Here is a 21,120-nt window from a genome sequence, read left to right on the forward strand (position 1 = left end):
GCAATGCATAATGGTGAACGAAAAAAATGTGCAACGCTGTGTGTCATCGTATATTGCAAAAGAAATCATAATTTAGACAAAAATAAAATTATTTCTCCCTCGATCGATCGGTCCCCAATTTTTGCCCGCTGTTTGCAAATCTTGCACGTGCACAACTTGCCTGTTTCGTTTATTTAATTATAATCATTGTATTAGGCCGAAAGAACTTTCTCGTCCGGGTTTTTGAGAAAAAAAGGAGGAAGAGGGGCTTTTTATTTTTTATTTTTATTATTTTTTTTTAAGATGGCCGCCATTTTAAAATTTCCTGCAACCGTTGGTGTTTCCACCGTTCAAAGACACTTTTAAAATGAAAGAAAAGTTGGACAAGAGAACCGAACATTTTTACAGTGTCATTTAGTGTTGTATTGGTCACATATTTCGCAAGTACTTATTTTGCGATGAATTTGTGGACTTTTTGGTGTTTTTTTACTGCATTTTTCAAAAATAAAAAATAATAAAAAAATCCAAGCGACCTGCAAAAAGGAAGCGGGCGGGGACGAAAAACGGGTTTTTTTTACTTCGCCTTATTATATTCTATTCCTAATACTACTTTCAACCAATCAGAGTTTAGGGTGTAAATGTGCAACGTTTCGTCAGCCTATCAGCGACATGCTTCCAAACCATTCGGTACGATCGTCGTCATCTTCATACGTCCAGCATTACTTCGTCAAGCACCCCGTAGACTTTGCACCTTTAGCACTGAAATCTCAGTTCAAACCGTGCCTGCCACCTTTCCACAAAACGTTTTCTGCTATTCAAAATACCCTCACAGCTGAGTCCAAATAACAAATAATGGAAGTGTCTTTTTATAATGATCTGAGATCCTGTTGATATTCTGTCAGAGTCCGACAAGTTCAACGTTTAGGAGTAAAGAATGTTCAAGTACAAGCTTTTGTCAAATATGCACTTTTACGCACGCAGTTCAGATCTCATTGCAAGTGCACAAGGGTGGATTTTTTAAGTGACGTCGCTATAAAGGCAGGCATACGTACACCACCACCTCCAAAAAAAAATGGTCAAAGTTGTCAGAAATTGCCTCAGATCGCACCATAGAGGCCCCGAACCCCACACCGTAATTTTTTACCCCACTATTTGGGGGGACCAAATTTGTTTTTAAGCCCCCCCCCCAAAAAAAAAAATCTGTTCTGGATCCGCCCTTGCAAGTGCATTATTTTCCTTAACATGTAGCCTGGACACAACTTAACTTTGTTGTGTTTTATTTTATTTTGTTGTGCCCCTTTTTTTATTTTGCAACAAGCACCATTGCAGGGTGAGATAAATACATCTAAAGATTAAAAAAAAAATAAGTTTTACAGGACAGCTGAGCTAACAGGGGCTTTAAGCAAGAATTGATTGAACCTGCAAAAATTAACAAACTGTAAGACAAACGATTTTTTTATTGCAAATTCTAGTACATTCATTCCATGCGTAAACAGCTTTTTGTGCAGTACTCTAAAAACACCAGATCTTTGCACATTAGCCAGTATCTGATTTTAAAAAGCAAGTGTTAAAAATTTGAAGAGGTCACATTTGATTGAAAAAATAAACCGATATATATCAAAATAGACTTCTTTCAATTTTGATAATTATAAGTGCGGTACTTTTTTTATGAAATGCGAAGAAAATCTAAAAGCTAGCTTTTTTAAGAAGCATGCAGGGATCATTATAGACCTAGTGGTGAAATGCATATCCCCAAATTGTATGCAGCATTTTTGATTTCACTAGATTGGTTTTTTTTTTAATATGTCGGTTATCTTTCTGCTCATTCTTCTGCATAAATGTAAGAAAATAAACACAGCTAGTGTCATCAAATTGGTAATATTTCAGAAAAAATACATTTGGCTATTCCAAGTTTATTAAATGAATACTCACAAAAATTTAATATGGGCCCAATGAAGTGAATCTTCGCATTAGTTTATGGACTTGTTACTACAATGTGTTTAGTTTGATTGGTCCCAAGAAATCCTAAATTCTGTGTCTATATGCTTAGGCTAGGCCTGCCTTCTTATGTGAGTGTCAAGGTGCACTAGACATAGTATACATCAATGCCAAATCAAGCATTCAATTAACGGCGCTCTATTTTTTTCTAGTTGATTAAACGACAATTGCATCGAGAAAGGCAAACGATAATTGGAATGTTAAGCCTTGTTGTTTTTCATAATTTCATACGAACCAAAACTCAGAAATGAAACAAAAAGTTTTCAGTGCAACTCATTCGAGATTTTGCAATAATTGCTTCTGAATGGATTGGTGTAACCAACTTGAAATTCCAAATAATGTTATACTTTAATAATGTAATAATGAGGCATTGCAGATTTTTGACTGCGACTGTCGTGTTTTGTGGGACCGTTTAAGTAAAAGCTATTTTAAAATGTAATGTCAGAATGTTCTACCACACCAATAACAGGATTGCCAGACCCTCCAACATTTAAATTCTCAATTCTGAATTCCGTCCCACCACTGAAGCCCCCACTGCTTCCCATAGGTCTACCGCCGCCAACGGGCGCACCAGGTGGGTTAGGCTGTTCCATCGTGTCGGGTTCCTGACCTCCTACTGCTGTATATGATACAAAGGATGATCCATTGTCGAATGGTTAGGAGATTGCTTATATTTTAGCTTTGATAACTTCGGGAGAATTTTTTAACTGTTCAAGTTGAAAGAAAAACTGGGAAAAATTCTGATCAGAATAACATTATATCGGCAGCGTATAATTCAAAGTAATTAAAACGTGCAAAACTGTGCCAAACTACAACCTTTCTTAAAGGGCGATTGAGAAGACTTTCTTAGGACCATGCATTCTTGTTTGATCCTGGTAAAATGTGGCGTCGTTTAGTCTTCACTGAATCTGAATTAACTAACTTTTAAATATGAATCTGAATTTTGGATTAAGCTGTTGCAGAAATTTGGTATTGTATCAAAAACAAATTGCAAAAACGCTTTTTCACAATTTGAATTGATTTACAGCAACTACAGACCCTACACGTACAATGTTTTGTCGTGAATAATGAGGTTTAAAGAAATACTGTACATACTTGAGTCGGTTTCATTTTGTCTTGCACTCCTTTGCTGTCCCTTAAACTTGATCTTGCTGCTTTTAATTTCGCCAATGAATGGGCAGTCTTCCCCAGTGATGTTAAGTTTTTCAATGTGTACCGATCTCCCAGCGCCACGGCCTGGCTCGTTAGCAGACGACCCCCCTCCAGCACTCGCGTCCGGCTGATCGCTATGAGCGCCATGAGACTCGGCTGATGAGAAAAATAAATATGTGAAAGTCATTCGCAGTCCATAGAGTATTTCAAGACTTGTCTTCTGACCTGCAGATACAAAGTAAATATAGAGACTGTAACAAAAACGAAACCTTAGCTTTCTGGAAAACGTATAAGATTGTTTTCTGAAAGGCTATTCCCGAAAAAAACAGACATTGTTTCAAAGAGCCTCAACTCTAAATAGTCGTCAATTATGCGCTTTGATTCAGTTGTAAAACAAACATTTTCAATTACCATTTGGTTGCTCCATCTCCAAAGAGGTGTGATTCCCAGTATGCGTTTGCTCTGGAAAGTAAAGGTGGAAACCCTTTAAAGTCATACTATTTATGATCAAATCAAGCGTTAAGTTCTATCCCCTCCCCAAATCTGGTTGGTTTGTATGTGCTGGTTTTCCCTGCTCTCATGAAATAACAGTTGATCTAGTCGATCGGACGGAAGGATTTCATTTTAAATGATTTTTTTTAGGTTTTGGACACATTTTATAGGTGATGTGATGGGTGTTTCCTTTTTATCCCCAAAGAACGAATTTTGTGCAAATTCATATTATATATTAATTTTGTTAAGATAAGTAACAGGGGGTAAAGTTAGGAAAATGAAGGGAAAAAGTACCTTATTGCCATAGAATTGATCACAATTCCAAGACAGTGCCTCACCTTCAGGTTGCATCAGTTTCCGGCATTTACCAACCACGGCGGTGCCGAACAGAAACACCACTGAAAACAGGATATAAGGGCACAGTTTAACTATGACGTTTGGCAAAGGGAGTCTTATCCCATCGGCAATACCAATACCTACCCCTTCCCGCGGCCCCCCCCCCCCAAAAAAAAACCAATATAAACGTATAATCATATAATTGTGATCAGAATGCTCCATCACACGTCACAAACAGCTAAAAACAGGGTAGCTGAGGCTGATAAATGATACGACTTAATATCCTCTAGGAATGCATGTAAAACTCGATCCCTTTTAGTTGGCCGAGCTTGAAATGTTTTGAGGATCGAATCCTCATAGTATTATTAATTATTTTTGTGTAGGCCTACGCCTTCATGTAGCTTACAATTTAGCTATTAATTTTCAGCTTCAATTTCAAACTTTTCGGCCATGATCGTGTCGGGGCATCCTTTGGCTTTGGTTCTGGGTTTTTGGAATGTATGTTTAAGTTTTATTAATTAACTAGCTAGATGTATGGTTCACTGACGACGTGTTGTGACAAAATAATTCTGGTATAGCACACGGAGGAAGTAGGCGTATCATGATCATGGTGTGTAGTCACGTGAATGTGGATAAATGACATGGATCAAGGACTTAAAAATAAGCCAAATGTTTGCACAGAGAATTTATGTGGCGAATTCCTCAGTGATGAATAAAATTTAATTCCCCAAATTTCTTTAAAAACAAAGACACAAAATCGACCCTCGTATCAGCAATCGTAATTATCTAATGCAAGCATTATTGATCATCCAAAATATAAAATATCACTTACATATAGCAACCACCAAGGTCAGGAATAGTCCAATTAGTGTGAAGAGAGCTATCAACCCTGCATCCAATTGCTTGCTTGCAGCTGTAGTGAATGGATTTGGAGCTGTACTATATTATTCACTGAGTCGAATGAGGCCTTTCCTTCGTTCATTAGGTGCACCTGAACCACAGACAAATAACAAGATACGGACATGCTTGGCTATTTTGAATTGCTTTTATGAACATCAGGGCGAGTAATTGTCGTAATGAGTAATTTTAACTAATATATAGGCACTACAATTCAAATGTATGCACATTCACTGAATACTGCTTAAAATCGAAAAGGTCCTAAAATACTCTTTGACTGAAGGTTCAACGATTACAAACAACGGATACAAATTCGGATCGTAAGAATTCCAGTTCCAAAAGTATGCAGATGTTAATTTTTCTGGGGCCAGGTTACAATAGGAGTAGGACGGTGGAAAAATAAATAACGATGGCAATATTTCGCCTATATTGTTGTATCCATTCTGTTTCTGCCAGGCAACTGCAAATCAATTCATCTGGTAAGAAGTTTACCGTGCTTTATGTTAAATGTTTATTCAAAGAGTGAAAAATGCCAGACTGCGGGACAAGTTGATTTACCCATGTCTGTACCAAAGGTGGCAGCAAGTCATTATTTGCAAGTCCAAGTCAAGTCACAAGTCATTATTTGCAAGTCCAAGTCAAGTCACAAGTCATTAGGTCCAGTCACAAGTCAAGTCACAAGTCATTAGGTCCAGTCACAAGTCAAGTCACAAGTCATTTGGTCTAAAAACAAGTCAAGTCACAAGTATCTTTGTCCGAGAACACGTCAAGTTGCACAGTATTTTGTCCAGCTGTAATAAGCTAAAAGAATTAACCTGGCGTGAACTTACGAGTTATTTTGAACATGCCTCCTTAATTCCCCTTTTTCAATGTGTTGCAATTACTAATTCTTGTCGTTTATCACATATCTGTCGGATATTAGCCCTTTGTATACTTTAATCAATTTACTTTACATTGTAGAAATAAATGTTGAGATGACCGTGAAAAAAAGACTTCCTCACTCGATTACATGTAGTATACTAACACCTTATTGTTCAATTTTCATATATACTAAACGCCTACCAATGGGTTAGGCTATCCGGTATTTTACATGCAATTGACAAAGGCCTTCTTTCTTTTCATGAAAGGTTCCTTTCAAAGTTTGTTCAACCAATACATTAAGCAAAAGACAATTGGTCATTGAAAACTGTAGTTTGTTGTGACAGTCTTATTGAACACTTTTTAAACTAGTGGGAACTATTCATTTTACTGGATTCAGTCACTGAGGTCTATTTTCTGGAATGAAAAAGCTAGTTAAAAGTATAATAGCTTAATTAAAGTGTATTGGGTCGCTCGAGTAGCGTCTGACTTGGGTTGGTAACAAGTCATTTTTTGCAATCCCAAGTAAAGTCACAAGTCATTGTTTGTAATCCCAGGTCAAGTCACAAGTCATTGTTTGCAAGTCCAAGTCAAGTCACAAGTCAAAGCTGGTATTTACAAGTCAAGTCACAAGTTACAAAAATAGCGACTCGAGTCCGACTCGAGTCCAAGTCACATGACTCGAGTCAGCAACTCTGGTCTGTACGAGTTGATTGTGGAATCCCATGGTGAGCACGTAGATGTCGTGCACATGTAGTACTAGTTCCTACCCTTCACGTTAAGCCAGTCAAATTCTTAACACAGCCCCCCCCCCCCCATGAGTTGTATTTGACCATTTTCTCGGTATTCACCAAACATTGAACGTGAGCATGCCTACTTGTACCTGTACAGGTCAAGCATCACTGTCAGTGAGTACAGATGTATATCAAAGAATTAACGTCGTCATAAAGATATATACTAACGTTAATCAATACATTACCCAAGTTGATTTTATTTATAGCTCAATACACCAAGATTCCAATTAACGCTTAAAACAGCGCTATAATTTACCTGATGATAATTATGCTCCACTGAAATGTACCGTACTATACTCACCGGGAAAAAAATCGCAAGCACGCGTCGGCCCCTCAAAAATAGAGATGAAAATGGCCGCGTCAATTATCAGTCCAAACCATGCAGGCCTAGGCATAGAGCGCGGAAGTGAATGATAGGTGCAGAAGACCCATATGTGCAGACCCGCCGTGCACGTCACGTGTTTCGGAGTTCGCCGTCATCGCATCCGGCGCGGCAACATCATCGACAGGTACCGTTGTCACGGTCTCACTTCTCCGGCGTGCTAGCTTCTCCTAAAGGGAAATTTCGCTTCAACACGCATGCACAAAATTGCGCAGTAGTGTACATTTTCGTCACTGTATTAGTGTGCCGAGTTATTCGGGGTTGTACTTGTGCACGTAGGATCTTATTTGTATTAATGGTTACAGGGTACCAGTCCAATCCAGAATTTTCGTGGCACGCACTATTAACTCCCAATAACAAAAAAGATTTAAATGCACATTTATTTTAAGCCATGGTTGCAATAATAAAGACAATATTGACCACGAACGAGCAAGAACACGGATCAAGGAGTTCGTTCTTAATTATTCCTCCATGAACACACACACACATGCATGACGCTGGGAACACGAATCAGAATGCTTGCAAGACCATGGAATGACTTAATTGACCCATCAGGAAGTGTTACATAACACATTCTTGGATGTCCCTCACTGTGTTATTAATGGGCTTGGTAGACTTCAGAACACAGCCCGAGGAAAAGTAAGCACAGCGGACACATGAGCATGTATCGTGCTCATGTAACGTGCACTGTAACGTGCTCAATTATCCGCCGAATCCACCCGGAGAAGCTAGCACGCCGGAGAAGTGAGACCGTGACACCGTGCGTCGGTACGGTGAAATAAAAAAACAACCATCATGCAACGCGGAAAGTTGCGCGCGAGCGCGCAGGAACATTGCATTTGTGTTTACACACTACATGGAGATCAGTGGGTCAAACCGTACCACTGCAGTTGGTTTTTATGCACAATGCTGAACGATACCGTACATGAGCAACAGCCGCCGTGCCATGCATAATGCCGTGTCAATGATGTTTGCCAATTTCGCAAAATATTGTAGGCCCTATTTCTTTACGACGACTTTCAACCATCAGAGTTTGAGTTGTAAATGGCAAAGTTTCAACAAACTAATTTTGCTGATATCAAAAGGATACCCTCACAGCTATTTGAGTCCAATAACAAATAATTGAAGTGCACTTTACTTTTTAGTAATGATCCGACATGTTTATATTCTGTCGGAGTCTGACAAGTTCAATTAACTTTTAGGAGTAAATTACGGTTCAGATAGGTGCATGCTTCTGTCAAATACATGCACTTTTTACACAATTAGGATCTTATTGTGAGTGCATTATTTTCCTTTGCATCTAGCATGGAAACACCTTTTGTTTTGTTATAGGCCTACATGTATTTGATTGTGCCCTTTTCATTTTTTTTGCAGCAAGCACCATTTATGCATGAGGTTCAAACACATTTCAAAAGTTTCATAGGATTGATGGGCTGTTAAGTGGCTAATAATAATAATAATAATAACGGAAATTTATACCGCGCCATTATCCGCCATAAATGACGCTCATGGCGCAAACAAAAATTATATCAAATCAGAAATAACAAAACAATTGAATTTAACTAAACAAGAATATTCTGAGTGGTCTGAAACAAATAGGTCTTTAGGGCAACTTTAAATTCAGAAAGCGATGAGATGTTGCGAATGGCGAGGGGTAGTTTGTTCCAAAGATGAGGACCTGCGTGAGAAAATGATCGATCACCCCAAGATTTGTGAGTGTGAGGTTGTCATTAAGAGCTGATCGATCTAAGACAAACACAATTTTAAAAAGGGAAACTTTTAACAGATTTTGAATGTTAACAGCTTTTTCATACAGTACTCTAAAGACACCATATCACTACACATTAGAAATGACACAAAATAAAAATGTGTAAAAAAATTGAAGTGGTCACGTTTGTTCATGAAAAAGCTATACCGATATGAATCACAATAGACTTTTTTTCTCAATATTGATCATTATAAGCCCTTTTTAAAAAACAGCGATCATTATATTAGGACTTAAGGGTGAAACTGACCAGATCCAATGAAATGATTATTGGATTTGTGAGTGTGCGTAATGCCAAAGAGTATCAAACTGAATTTCGTCTTTTAATAATGTTGCTTCTACAATTTCTTTCATTTGATTGGGTCACCATCAATGCTTTAAGGGACATTGCGTCCTGGAACAGCCCAATTGGGCTACAAAACGCGCTTTGAACGAAATGATGTTAATCGGAAAGAACATTTAAAAGGAGCGGGATATATAACATCCACACAACTATCCTTTAAAAAGTGGGCGTTTTGTGTTATTCCTGCAGTGCGTGCGAGAACGACTTTCGGGGTCCAATTTTGTGACCCAAAAAAGTCGAGCTGTTTGGGTGCTCGCGAGCACGGTACTGTATAGACACAACGTGTATATCGTGCATTGTCTGAAAACGACAGGAAAAACGTATTCGTATTCCGTCGTGTCCGATGTAAACAACCGGGTTTGTTCGGGGTTTTTTTTCTCGGGAACGGTAAGACATTAGGTTAATAATAATAATAATAATAAAACAGGACCGCCGGAGCTCGCAATGCGCTTTACAATGGTTGGTTTCCTTTCGACCAGATGTTTGCAATAGGATAAGTAAAGAATAAAAAACATGACATTTTCGGGGATTTCAGGACCTAGTGCGGTAGTGCCCCTTTAAATATTGTGTCCATGCCTAAGGCTACATCTCATATATTATTTGCACTTTAGTCGCCTTTAACTACTAATAAAGCTTTTTTAATTACGTCACAATTAAGATGAACACTTCTGTTTTGACACTGACTCATCCAATATTGATTAACATTTCTGTTATTGCAATGGCTTATTGCTATGCGAAGATTAACTGTCGGGATTTTATAAAGTATGTACATTGAAAGACATGGAATCAATGTGTAAATAGATCACGATATAACTGAATATGTCAACGTTTAACAGAGTCTTCGCTGTGATTTTAGGGATTTTCTTAACAGTAAACTGTGAGTGCAGGACACCGTTATTTTTAACAGTTTAATAAGCAGACGATTTACAAGCTTCTATGTGCATGTATACCTGTACTTATGCGCGCTTCTTATTACATCACTGCACTTGAAATAACATCAAAGAATTTTCCAAACCACAGCTTCTATGATTTCGGCACTGTGATATTGCACTGTATATAATGCACCAACCAAATAAAAGCTCTCTAGCCTGATTTCAAAGGATGTTCCTTTGTTCCTTGTGCACAACATTGACCCAGCCTGGATCCAAACAATCTGAGACCGGTGTTTGAGAAATAACCACTGGGGCTGAGTTATAATTTTTTCCTTCTATATTTTATCGATTTGCAAAAGCAATAATTAGGAGAAATACTTATAGTAAAAACAACACTTATTAAAAGAGAGAAGCCATGGAGAAGGGTTAAGTAAAGTGGCAAGCAAATGTTATAATTACACAATTAATATTGGAATTAGAATGTAAATTTCCACTTCTTAAAATGAAGAGTTAGAGTTTGATTTTTCATTGCAATCCTGTATTCGATATATAAAAAAATTGAAATTGACACCTACATGTATAACAATGAAATTTAGCATAAAGAAAAACATAAGAGATATTAAAACGTGAGAGATATAATCACGATTTAGCAAAGTTAACAACTGAGCACTTGAACTTTCTGGTAATGACGTCACATTGACGTCATTAAGTATCATATTACAAGCAATGAAAGATTTCTAGATTTAATCTTTGAAAAATATAAAAGCGAGTGCTACAGATTTGATTTTTTTTTTCACGGCAATCGATACCAGTATTGCAGGGTCTTCATTTTTTGGTATTAAGTGCAAAATCACAATTTGAAATTTACAAAATATGTGAACTTGCTTTTCAACTATGTGCGTGTCTGCCTATACACATGTAGCCTAGACGCATGTTTCGAACATGTAGCCTGGAAACGCCTTTTGGTGTGTTTTATTTTATTTTGTTGTGCCCTTTTCATTTATTTTTGCAACAAGCGTCATTTTAGGCATAAGATTCAAACACATTTAAAGATATCAACAAAAGCTTCGCAGAATAGATGGGATATTAAGAGATTGCCTTTCTTAAATAAGAGCTGATCGATCTAAGACACACATGGTTTTAAAAATTGCAAATTTTAATGTTCTATTATGTTAACAACGTTTTCATGCAGTACTCTAAAGACACCGTACCACTACACATTAGAATTTGAAAAAAATGCTCAACGTTTGAAGAGGTCACATTGTTTTGATTGGAAAAAAACGATATTAATCGAAAAATACTTTTTTCAACATTGATAATTAGGCCCACAAGTACTTTTTTTATGAACTACGAAGAAAATCTAAAAGCTAGCTTAAGAAGCAAAGATCAAGATAGTACAAACATTTATCTCCAAAATTTATGCAGCATTTCTGATTTCACCAGATTGCTTTTTAAAAATGTCAAGCAGTTATTTCCTATTTTTCTGCTCATTCTTCTGCATGCATAAAGTTAAGAAAATAAATCCAGCATGTTGCAGCAAACTGGTAATATTTCAGAAAAATAGTTTTGGCAATTTCAAATTTATTTAAAGTATTTACTCTCACTAAACTATGACCAGATCCAATGAAACGATTATTGGATTTGTGAGTGTGCGTAAGTTAATGCCAAAAAGTATCAAACTGAATTTCGTCTATTAATAATGCTTGCTTCTACAATTTCTTTCGTTTGATTGGGTCTATATTCTTAAATATAGTGTTTATGCCTAGGCCTACATCTCTAATATTAGTGTTGTTTTAGCGGCATTTAACTAGAGTAGTATTTAACTAAAGCTCTATCATGGTTGATCATTATTATGTCACAATTACAATTAACATTTCCGTTTTGACAACTCTTGCATCATGGCTATGTGTACGTACAGAGAGCACGTGTAATTGTAAACGCAGTGTCTTCGGGATAATATTAACTTGTATACGTTGAAAGACATGGTTCCTCCATGCTATAACCAACACAGAGCGTCAAAACATGGTCAAAATAATGGACCTTTAATGCACTCTCACTGACTCCTAAAAATAAAGAAACGACAAGAAAAGTAAGAATACAATTAAGAAATATATCAAAAGAAAGTTAAATCATGTAAATTGGTTATATCTAACTACAGCATGTTACACATGGTCACTAATGACCAACATACACAATGCATGGCAACACAAGTTTCTGGCTGAATATCTAATGAGTACTAATCCATGTTCCTTATCAGTTTCACAGAACTTTCCATTAGACTTTACCCAGTCTAAGACAATCACACTAAAGCCTCAAGGTTACAAACAGGTGGTAAAAGTGGAGTTTAACATGAAGGAAAATGCAGTGAAGGAAGTGGGACTAAGACAGGTCTAATATAAACATTTTGTGATCTTCTAAGAAAGGAATTTATAGTATACACTTGGGTTTTTAGATCTGTGGGAAAGTCAAACCTCCTAGCGTAAATAATATTAGAGATACACTAAAAAAGTCATTCAATCTACATGTTCCAGTGGTAAAATATGAGTCTTTCTCAACAAAAATCTATTCTCCAAGCAAATCATGTCATCTTTCAAAGAGGAACCAAAACTTATAAAACAAAACTTGATAAATGCAAACTCATGAAAAACATTCTTCCAACCTGTAAAACTAATCACAGAAACTTAATTCCTATAAAAAACAATACTCGTCCTTACTCAAAAACGGTAAGAAAGAAATCAATTGAAAAGAATCCAAATCATGACCCATCATGGAACAGTAAAATCTCAATGCTTCAAACTTCTACTTTCACAAAAACTTTCCAAACACAAAGAACACACTTTAGACCATAGCTAAGTAAAAACCTTCCTAAAACTGCACTAGAACTCAAAACATGATTATACAATATAAAAGTAAAAAAAGAACAACAATTTCACAAAAAGCTGTTCCCAATTGAAATTGGGAACAGCTAATTAAAACTCACCAGATGACTGTAGCAGATCAAAAACCACACAGGGCAGGCGCTCCCAAGAAAAGAGGAAAGAGAGGAAATAACTCACGAATAAAACACAACTCTCTTCAATGCCGCTGGTCTGCTAAGTGAAGGGTCTGTGGACTTACAGGGTGGCAGACACACTTTTATGAAAGGGAAAGGAGAAACTTAAAAAAAAGGGGTGATTTATTCAGGGGGTCTACTCCTATCCTAAAACACTACAAAAAATACAGTAAAAACCACACGTTAAATTTGGCCCTGCCACACATGCACTCAGAGTGTTCTCAGAATTACACCGAACCTGATATTCTGAACTTCTGAAGGTTTTTTTTCGTGTGTTTGTTTTTGTTGGGGTGTTGGGGGTGTTTGTTTGTTTGTTTGTTTGTTTGTTTGTTTGTTTGTTTGTTTGTTTGTTTGTTTGTTTGTTTGTTTGTTTGTTTGTTTGTTTGTTTGTTTGTTTGTTTGTTTGTTGGGGTGTTGGGGTGTTGGGGTGTTTGTTGGGGTGTTTGTTTGTTTGTTTGTTTGTTTGTTTGTTTGTTTGTTTGTTGGGGTGTTTGTTGGGGTGTTTGTTTGTTTGTTTGTTTGTTTGTTTGTTTGTTTGTTTGTTTGTTTGTTTGTTTGTTTGTTTGGAGTTTGGTTGCGGGCTGTTTGTTTATTGCATCGATTCTGCCAAATTTTGCCCCTGTTGTTTTTGTCATTTATTTTGTATTTCAATAATTGTTTTATATTCGATATTCATCTGCATGTTGAATGTTTTTAGTCAACATTTCTGTAGAAAAGTTTGAAATGAACAATTTCGTGTTAATTTGTATATAGGAAAACTAGTCTGATATGCCAAATGGTCAATAATTGTTTTCCGAGCAGCGTTACTATTTATTTACGGTAATTAATTGTAGTGTCAGACGCATTGAACATAAATGGGGAATTGTCGCCCGTAAAGTTAATCTCATCTATTTCAGTTCTGTCGGCTTCAGCAGCAAAAGACGCCAGTGGTCCTGTTTGGAAGGTAAAAGGTAAAGAACAATTATCGTCAGTGATATCATGTCTCACAACCCTATACATTTTTCTATCTCACTATATAAGAATGTAATTCGGATAGTTTAGGGCGTTTATAAGTTTTGGATGTTGAAAGTCGCTAATTTATTTTGGCAGTTCTGAGCACCAGTACCTTGCAAGCTTCAATTGATCCGATTCTTGGTCAGTTTCACTTACTTGGCTGGCCATGGGTTTCGTGTCCCTGTTCACTTCCTTGGCCATAGGTCACGGCCAAATTCCGAGCTCCCATCACAGTGGGGCAATTATTTCCAGTTTTCGTAATTTTCTTGTAATGAACTGTTTTCCCTGCACCTGCTGCCGGACCACCCTGGTAGGAAGTGTCAGTATCAGGCCGATCTGTACCTTTTTATGCAAAGATTTAAGTTAGTTCACATTAAAGTTGAGTTAAAGCTCGATGGGTCTGTGTGACTTAATATGGTTCATTAAATTAATGTTTCCAATGAATCCGGCGGCGGTCCATAATATGATTTTCTCATACCCATCTTCACAAACATGAGTTTATTTATTAACCTTCTTTTCAAGCGAAAAACAAAGACTTGACAGTTCTTAGGTGGTCACTGGCACAGGGAAGATGTCTCCACATAGTATTTGCACCACTCATGACCCAATTGATAACAACAACTATTATTAGAAATTCCAACATTCAGTATAATCGGGGGCTTTATTTCTCCGAACATGGCTCTTGGAAGTAAAACATATACCTGATGGCTCATTTCCCATGGCTCCCCTTGCGGCATTCGGCCCTCGATTGCGGGGCTGTACGGGGGCGTCTGGAATGAAAAGTCACACAAAATACTGCTCAAGACATTGACCGGTAATCTTTTTTTAATTGTATAATTTTTCATGCCAAAATGCTTTCCTAGTCTGTCTTCGTATATTCTTACCCGTCTCATCCCTTCTGACAACTCCTTCTGCACCCGGGCCTCCGGCGTCTCGACGGTTGGGCTGAACGGGATTTTCTGATATAAAAGCCACCAAAAAAATGTTATTGATAGTTCTCGCACAGCTCTACTTTTGGCGTACTGGTACTCCAAAACTTCCTCTCTTTGTTTTTGGGGTTTTTTTAAGTTCAACACGAATTTTTTTATTGGTAGTCTAACTTCCTTCATGGTTTAATTACTTTTACGCGGTCTTTCTATCATGGCTCATTTAACAAATTACTTAAAAACTGCTTACCATTAAGCACAAGCTGCAACTTAAATACATCTAGCATGCTGATGTATTCTTCCACATCCAAATACACAATCAGCAAACTATCCATCAACTTTCACAGAAATAATTACAGTCGAAACTGTCATTTCCAAATGTAAAGATACCTTCTTGTTGCACCGGGCCGTCCACTTGATCCTCATAAGGTACTGGAAATACTCCCCTGAGTCGCTCTGACAAATTTTACAACAACAAAAAAAATCATGTTCACACAATGAAATAAACATCCTAAATCACACTTTGGAAAAAGTCACTGGGGATTACAATATGCTTTCACATTTCAATCAAGCCATATTCATATATAACACTTTCAACATTTCGAAGTCAACTGCAAAAACAGAGATTCGGGTGCTCTTACCGTAACCGCGACGCGCCAATCGTGCGATACCTCGCACTATGATACCTCTGTTCCCCCAAAGGAAATCTACTGAAAAGATGAACAAAAATGATGCAGGAAAAATAAATGTTTTTTTTTTCTGTATACATGTAGCACGGATAATAGAGAGAAAGAAATGATAGAATCAAAACACCCGAGTAAGAGTAAATTCGGACACGAATGGATTAACTTACTTATTCTTATGGCAAGATCCCTGATGAAAAATCTCCAATCGCCGCCAACTGCCGGGCCATCTCTGGCGGGAGCGGGAGGTGCGGGTACTAAACCTTTCTCCATCCTAATATTAAGTTGCTATGTTCGGGGAAAAAAGTGTTCTGCGGGGATCCCTGTTAATACAAAAAAACCAGTAGTCCTTATATCAAACAAGCTGATTTACCCGATCATAGATCGGGTAGGGCGTAGTGTTGGGGATGAAAATGTGGGGAGTTAAATGTAAATGGGGATATAGTTAAGGAGACATGCAGTTATAGAAAAGCAATTTCTGTGGTGGGATCTGAGGCAATTTCTGACCACTAAAACCAATTTCAGGAAAAGATCATCTTTTAAAGTTTTGAGTTTGGAGTAATTGAATCAGCTATGTCATGTATTCTGAGCAATAGAATCATTGTTGTAGGCTACCATTTTTATTCGGGAAGAAAAAGTGTGTGTGTGTGGGGGGGGGGGACCAAACAATGTCCCCCGCTTTAAAATGGGGGGGGGGGGTTCCCCCTGTCCCCCGTCGATTTACGCACATGATAATTATGTACCATATGGCAACTGTCTGTAAATGTTCCCGTTGGTCTGTTAAATTGGCATTTTGTGAGGCAGTCGCATTTGGAAAACCCAGTGAAAAGCTAGGTTACCGTAGTACACAGGCGAAGGCTGATTGTACAGTTTTGACAATAAATCATAATGCAATAAAACGTGAAGGTGTCATTTGAAATGAAAATGTTGAGTGTTACCATAAAATTACAAACGGTCTGAATCATGGAGGAAGGTCATAATTAAGTTTCAGTATTGGACTCTTCAAAAAACGTAAACTTGAACTTCTTACAATTTGCGAGACCGTCTGCGAGGAAAAAGTCGATTTAACTTTAAGTGATTCAAGTTGGTTCAACCATCTACATAAGAGCAAGTTTTACTCGGCCTCCGAGAAATGTTTGCTCCTGAAAGGATCCGAGACCGCGGTCTCCCGCGACACCAAAATGGCTCCACGTCCGTGGAAAAATGTGGGTGTCTTCCGCCGGGTCGGACACTTTTTCGTCGATTTTTTTGTGACTTCGTTTAAGATCGCGATATTTGAAACAATGCATCGATCCTTCGTTGACCCCAAACAGGCCCCCGAAATTATAATGCGACACTGAATTATACGTGGCGGGCAGCGAACTCACAACGCTCAGCCTTGGTGGTGGAAGCATATGGAGCTGTAAACACATTATGGAAGCAACAGCACTCAATCACGCGACGTCACATGCTTGCGCTTCAAATAGCGAGCACCGTAGACCCAACCTCGTTTCCAGGGTGTGGAGCAGGCTGCAGTACGCGTTGCCATCGACAGTTTTGCATAGCCCGGAAATACTACGCAGTGTAGACTTTCGATTGGTCAGACCGCGCAAGGCATACTAATGTGTAGTCCTTCTGAGTATTCGTTGCACTCGGCGCAGGGGCGGCAAGCAAAGCGCAGGAAACAATAGGGACACTTGGTTGCCACGTACCATGGAGAAAACATATTTTGCCAAGGTCACCCCATACTACCATTTGGTGAACACTTTTGCAGAACGGCCGAGTAGAACACGTTAACGAAACCCCTACGTTGACCTCGCTGACCTCGTACAGTCTAAACTCGCAGAAAAGCCAGCACAGGGGGCGGCCAGGCAGTCAACGTGAAAGCGCACACGACGGCAAATTCCTGCGCAAAACGCAGTCACGAAAAATCGACGAAACAGATCGCCGGTCCGTACGGGAAAATCAGGACGACCTGAAGTGTCCGACCCGGCGGAAGACACCCTCCGCATTTTTCCACGGACGTGGAGCGATTTTGGCGCCGCGGGAGCCCGCGGTCTCGGATCCTTTCATAAGCAAACATCGTCTCGGAGGCTGAGTTAAACTCTCTCTTATATATATAGATAGTGTGCCGCACCAAACCGCAGCAAGCCAAGAGATGCATGAGAAAAAAAATCAAAAACGAACTCTTTACCGTTTACCCTATTACAATCTTGGTACAGAAACAGAAAAAGAACATCGTTTACCAGTTTCCGTTTATGCGTCTAAAAAACGAAAACAGATGAACAAAAGTGTTTAACCGTTTACCATTTTTGAAATTGTAAACAGAAAAATAAAAAAGCAAACCCGTTTCCAACTTTTGGTTTTGGATTTTTGAACAGAAAAATGAAAAAGCAAACCCTTTGCCAAATTTTGGTTTTGAATTTTTGAACAGAAAAATGAAAAAGCAAACCCTTTTCCAATTTTTGGTTTTGAATTTTTGAACAGAAAAATGAAAAAGCGAACCCTTTTCCAATTTTTGGTTTTGGATTTTTAAAACAGAAAAATAAAAAAGCGAACCCTTTTCCAATTTTTGGGTTTTGAATTTTTGAACAGAAAAATGAAAAAGCAAACCCTTTATCAATTTTTGGTTTTGAATTTTTGAACAAGAAAATAAAAAAAGCAAACCCTTAACCAATTTTTGTTTTTGAATGTTTGAAAAGAAAAAGCCACCCCTTCACCAGTTTTTGTTTTGAAATTACTGCCTAAGGACGATACAATCCCCCAAACAGTTCTCACCAGATGTAGAAAAACTATTGTTGGCTAATCAATTCCAAAAGGAAATATTGTGACACCCTGGGGAGTGGACTTATTGAGGGACAAAATAGGGTAAAAATTACATTTTTGCAAGCTCTATAAACATGTTTTAACGCATGTTCCAAAAATAGCATAAGGGCAACATTAAAAACATTATTTTTTCTCAGGTAAGGGCAAGGACGATACATGTGTAATGATATAGTTGATTTTGTGATATTATTTTGCATTTTGGCTGGGTGAATTTTTTTTTTAAATAAGTTTAAAATAGTTTTGAGGCCCAGCATAAACAACACACTTTGTCCAGCTCTAACCAGGTGCAAAATCAAAATCAAAGTTTAAATGCTTTATGCTCATTCAGGGAACCTGAGAGTGACGAAGTACACAATATTGTGATGAGTTGTACCAGCAAGTCATGATCAGCTGGATGTATTTCCTTCAAAGGAATGTTGGATGCTGTGGCACCGCGCATCAAAGATATCGTTCAGAAATCACTTTTAAGTGGTATTTTCCCTACTGCTTTGAGGCGAGCTATAAAGAAACCATCCTTTGACAGTACTGATCTCACAAACTTCAGACCGGTGTCCAATATTAGTTTCCTAGCCAAGGTGATCGAGAAGGCAGCTCTCATTCAGGTCAATGGACATCTGGATAGCAGAGGTCTTGGTATTTCAATCTGCCTACAAACGTAGGCACAGCCCTGCAGAGGTTTAAATCATGATACTTGACTGGTCGTTTTCTTAAATGTGCGGTTACATCTCAATGGGCTCCGTGCGCTATAACAAAAGAGGGTGTGCTTTAAACACTTCTGAATGCTCCTTGGACGGAACACCGCATGTGCGCACCTTAGTTCGCACGCGAAGTACGCTCGACTTTTGTATTCGCTCGTAACCCCGCCCTGCAAACTAGTCCAGTGGCATAAGGAAAACATCGTGACACGCCGGATTAAAGCGCCAAATTTAGAACACTGACTGTGTAAGTCCAAAGAAGTCATTCTAGAAGGGGGTGCCTAATTTTGGGGGGCTAGGTCAAGGTCAGGCCAAGGTTAAAGGTCAAGTTGTGTGTTATATGGCATATAGTCGTAGTAAATTTCCACAAAAATCTGACATTTTAAATTCTGAATAGCATTCAAGGATGTCTGATTATTATAAGACCTAACATTTCAGAAAAATATCCATCGAAAAACTTTTGCTCAACTGAATAGGGGAGTTTATTCGATTTCAAAAAAATGCCGAGTCAGCACTGCTTTCTGTTATGTTAAAATATAGAAAAACTAACTGTGATCTTGTTCACAACACTAATTCGGCACATGGATACTAGCACGCCTAAATAACGCTCTTCCTTTGATTAATTTATTAATTATACGTGGTTTATTAATTATCTTAATTCCAATGTTAGTTTGATTTCAATTATGATTTAAAGCTGATTATGTCTGCATAATAATGTATGTATTGTATATACATATCACATTTTAACCCACAAGGCATGAAAGTGTATGGTAAGTTTCTGGTATTCCATTCTTTTTTTCGTCTGAATATCTATTGGTTGTCCAAGTTCACATATTCTTTGGGTGTCATTGTTTCACAGTGGTACGGTATGCCTATACGTACGTAGGCCTACAAAAGTTTTATGCAGTGTATGTGTATGAGGCAAATACCTGTAATGACATTTTCAAGTTTATTTTTTCATTTCCATTATAGCACCCTGGCCTGATTTGTTAATTGTTAACTGTTTTTGCTACATTGAAATTTTGTCCTATACCTTGTGTGTGATTGATTCACAAAGCAAAAGATTTACAACACGTTTCATTCCATAAAAGCTCAAGTGTACTTGGGACCATAAACTTAAAAATTGCTAGGTTTTTTTATTTATCAAACATTTCTGTCTGTTTTATTATCTGCATGGTACTCCTTATCTCTTTTGTTATTTGCACCACTGTAAACTAAATGAAACCTCACACCCTGGTGTCGGGATCAATCCGGCCTTTTTACAAGTAAACTTTGGTTTATGGTGGCACACAATTACAACCCGAGTTGGTTTGGGGCAAATTTATTGCTGTTTTTTCAAACATTGTGTCTTGTTTCTTGTTTGCAAACTCTAAACTTTGAATAACAGTTGCAAGCAATAAAGCTGTGTTTTTGAGGGTGACATGCTTCAAGAGGGTTTTTGGGTTCTGTGGAAATAATGCTTTAGTTGGGTAATGTTTAAATAATGCTAAAGTTTACAAGTGCTCTTTCCTCTTTTTTTATGCCACTAATATAAATTATATACATCTCTGTCATATCTCCTCGTATGCGCCGATAAGCCACAAGGTTGGTTGGTTGAGATGTTTTAGTCTTTCCTCGTAAGACAATTAGTTATTGGACCAAATAATAAATTTGTACAGTGAACTGTCTCAATGTGTTCTCTGTTCACATACTGATTTGATGTGCGTGGATATCAATTGTAATTTTATGGTGGTCGGTTGCTATGTGAAACAAATATTCAGCATTTTCCAAAACCTTGCAATCACATTTTGTTTGTAATGTCATACTCATGAGGACTCTCTCATCCAGAAGAAATCGAGGTTGCGTGCATGCATTTACGACCTAATAAACAACATTTAGACTGACATCCTTTTATTAAGGCTACTTGCAGGAAATCTGTTTTTTCTCTGTGAAGAACTGAGAGCTGGAAAAAAACACGAATAGAAAAGAAAACAAAACCTGTCCCCCCCCCCCACCCCCCCCCCTACGTTCGAGGAGCGATTTCCGTGAGTGAAATGTATTCGCTTTAGTTTAAGTGTGATTATTTTTACATACCCAAAAAGGGCAGAACTGATATGAT

General features: G+C 37.9%; 1 protein-coding gene across 2 annotated transcripts; it reads right to left on the bottom strand.

Moving 5' to 3' along the window:
- Positions 1–1,413: 1,413 nt before the first annotated feature.
- On the bottom strand, positions 1,414–7,249 carry LOC119734692. 2 transcript variants are annotated; one of them, XR_005272094.1, is made up of 6 exons: positions 6,808–7,249; positions 4,790–4,948; positions 3,916–4,019; positions 3,541–3,591; positions 3,073–3,285; positions 1,414–2,596 (listed from the first exon to the last, which is right to left on the bottom strand). XR_005272094.1 is itself a non-coding variant. In XM_038208222.1 (6 exons), exons 3-6 carry the CDS (start codon positions 3,970–3,972, stop codon positions 2,406–2,408), a joined length of 468 nt encoding a protein of 155 aa, XP_038064150.1. In that variant the 5' UTR covers positions 3,973–4,019; positions 4,790–4,948; positions 6,808–7,249; the 3' UTR covers positions 1,414–2,405. The 2 variants fall into 2 exon arrangements, 1 of the variants encoding a protein (XP_038064150.1); XM_038208222.1 differs by having other exon boundaries at positions 3,960–4,019.
- Between the last annotated feature and the right edge of the window lie 13,871 nt (positions 7,250–21,120).

The sequence above is a fragment of the Patiria miniata genome, unplaced genomic scaffold, assembly GCF_015706575.1.
Source record: "Patiria miniata isolate m_02_andy unplaced genomic scaffold, ASM1570657v1 HiC_scaffold_28, whole genome shotgun sequence".
Taxonomy (NCBI): Eukaryota; Metazoa; Echinodermata; class Asteroidea; order Valvatida; family Asterinidae; genus Patiria; species Patiria miniata.

What these genes read in the sequence shown, in the direction of transcription:
- LOC119734692 (XM_038208222.1), bottom strand. An exon ending in GGAGATGGAGCAACCAAATG is followed by an intron (nt 3,286 to 3,540) that starts GTAATTGAAAAT and finishes TTTTCTCATCAG; the next exon opens with CCGAGTCTCATGGCGCTCAT. An exon ending in ACAAAATGAAACCGACTCAA is followed by an intron (nt 2,597 to 3,072) that starts GTATGTACAGTA and finishes TATCATATACAG; the next exon opens with CAGTAGGAGGTCAGGAACCC.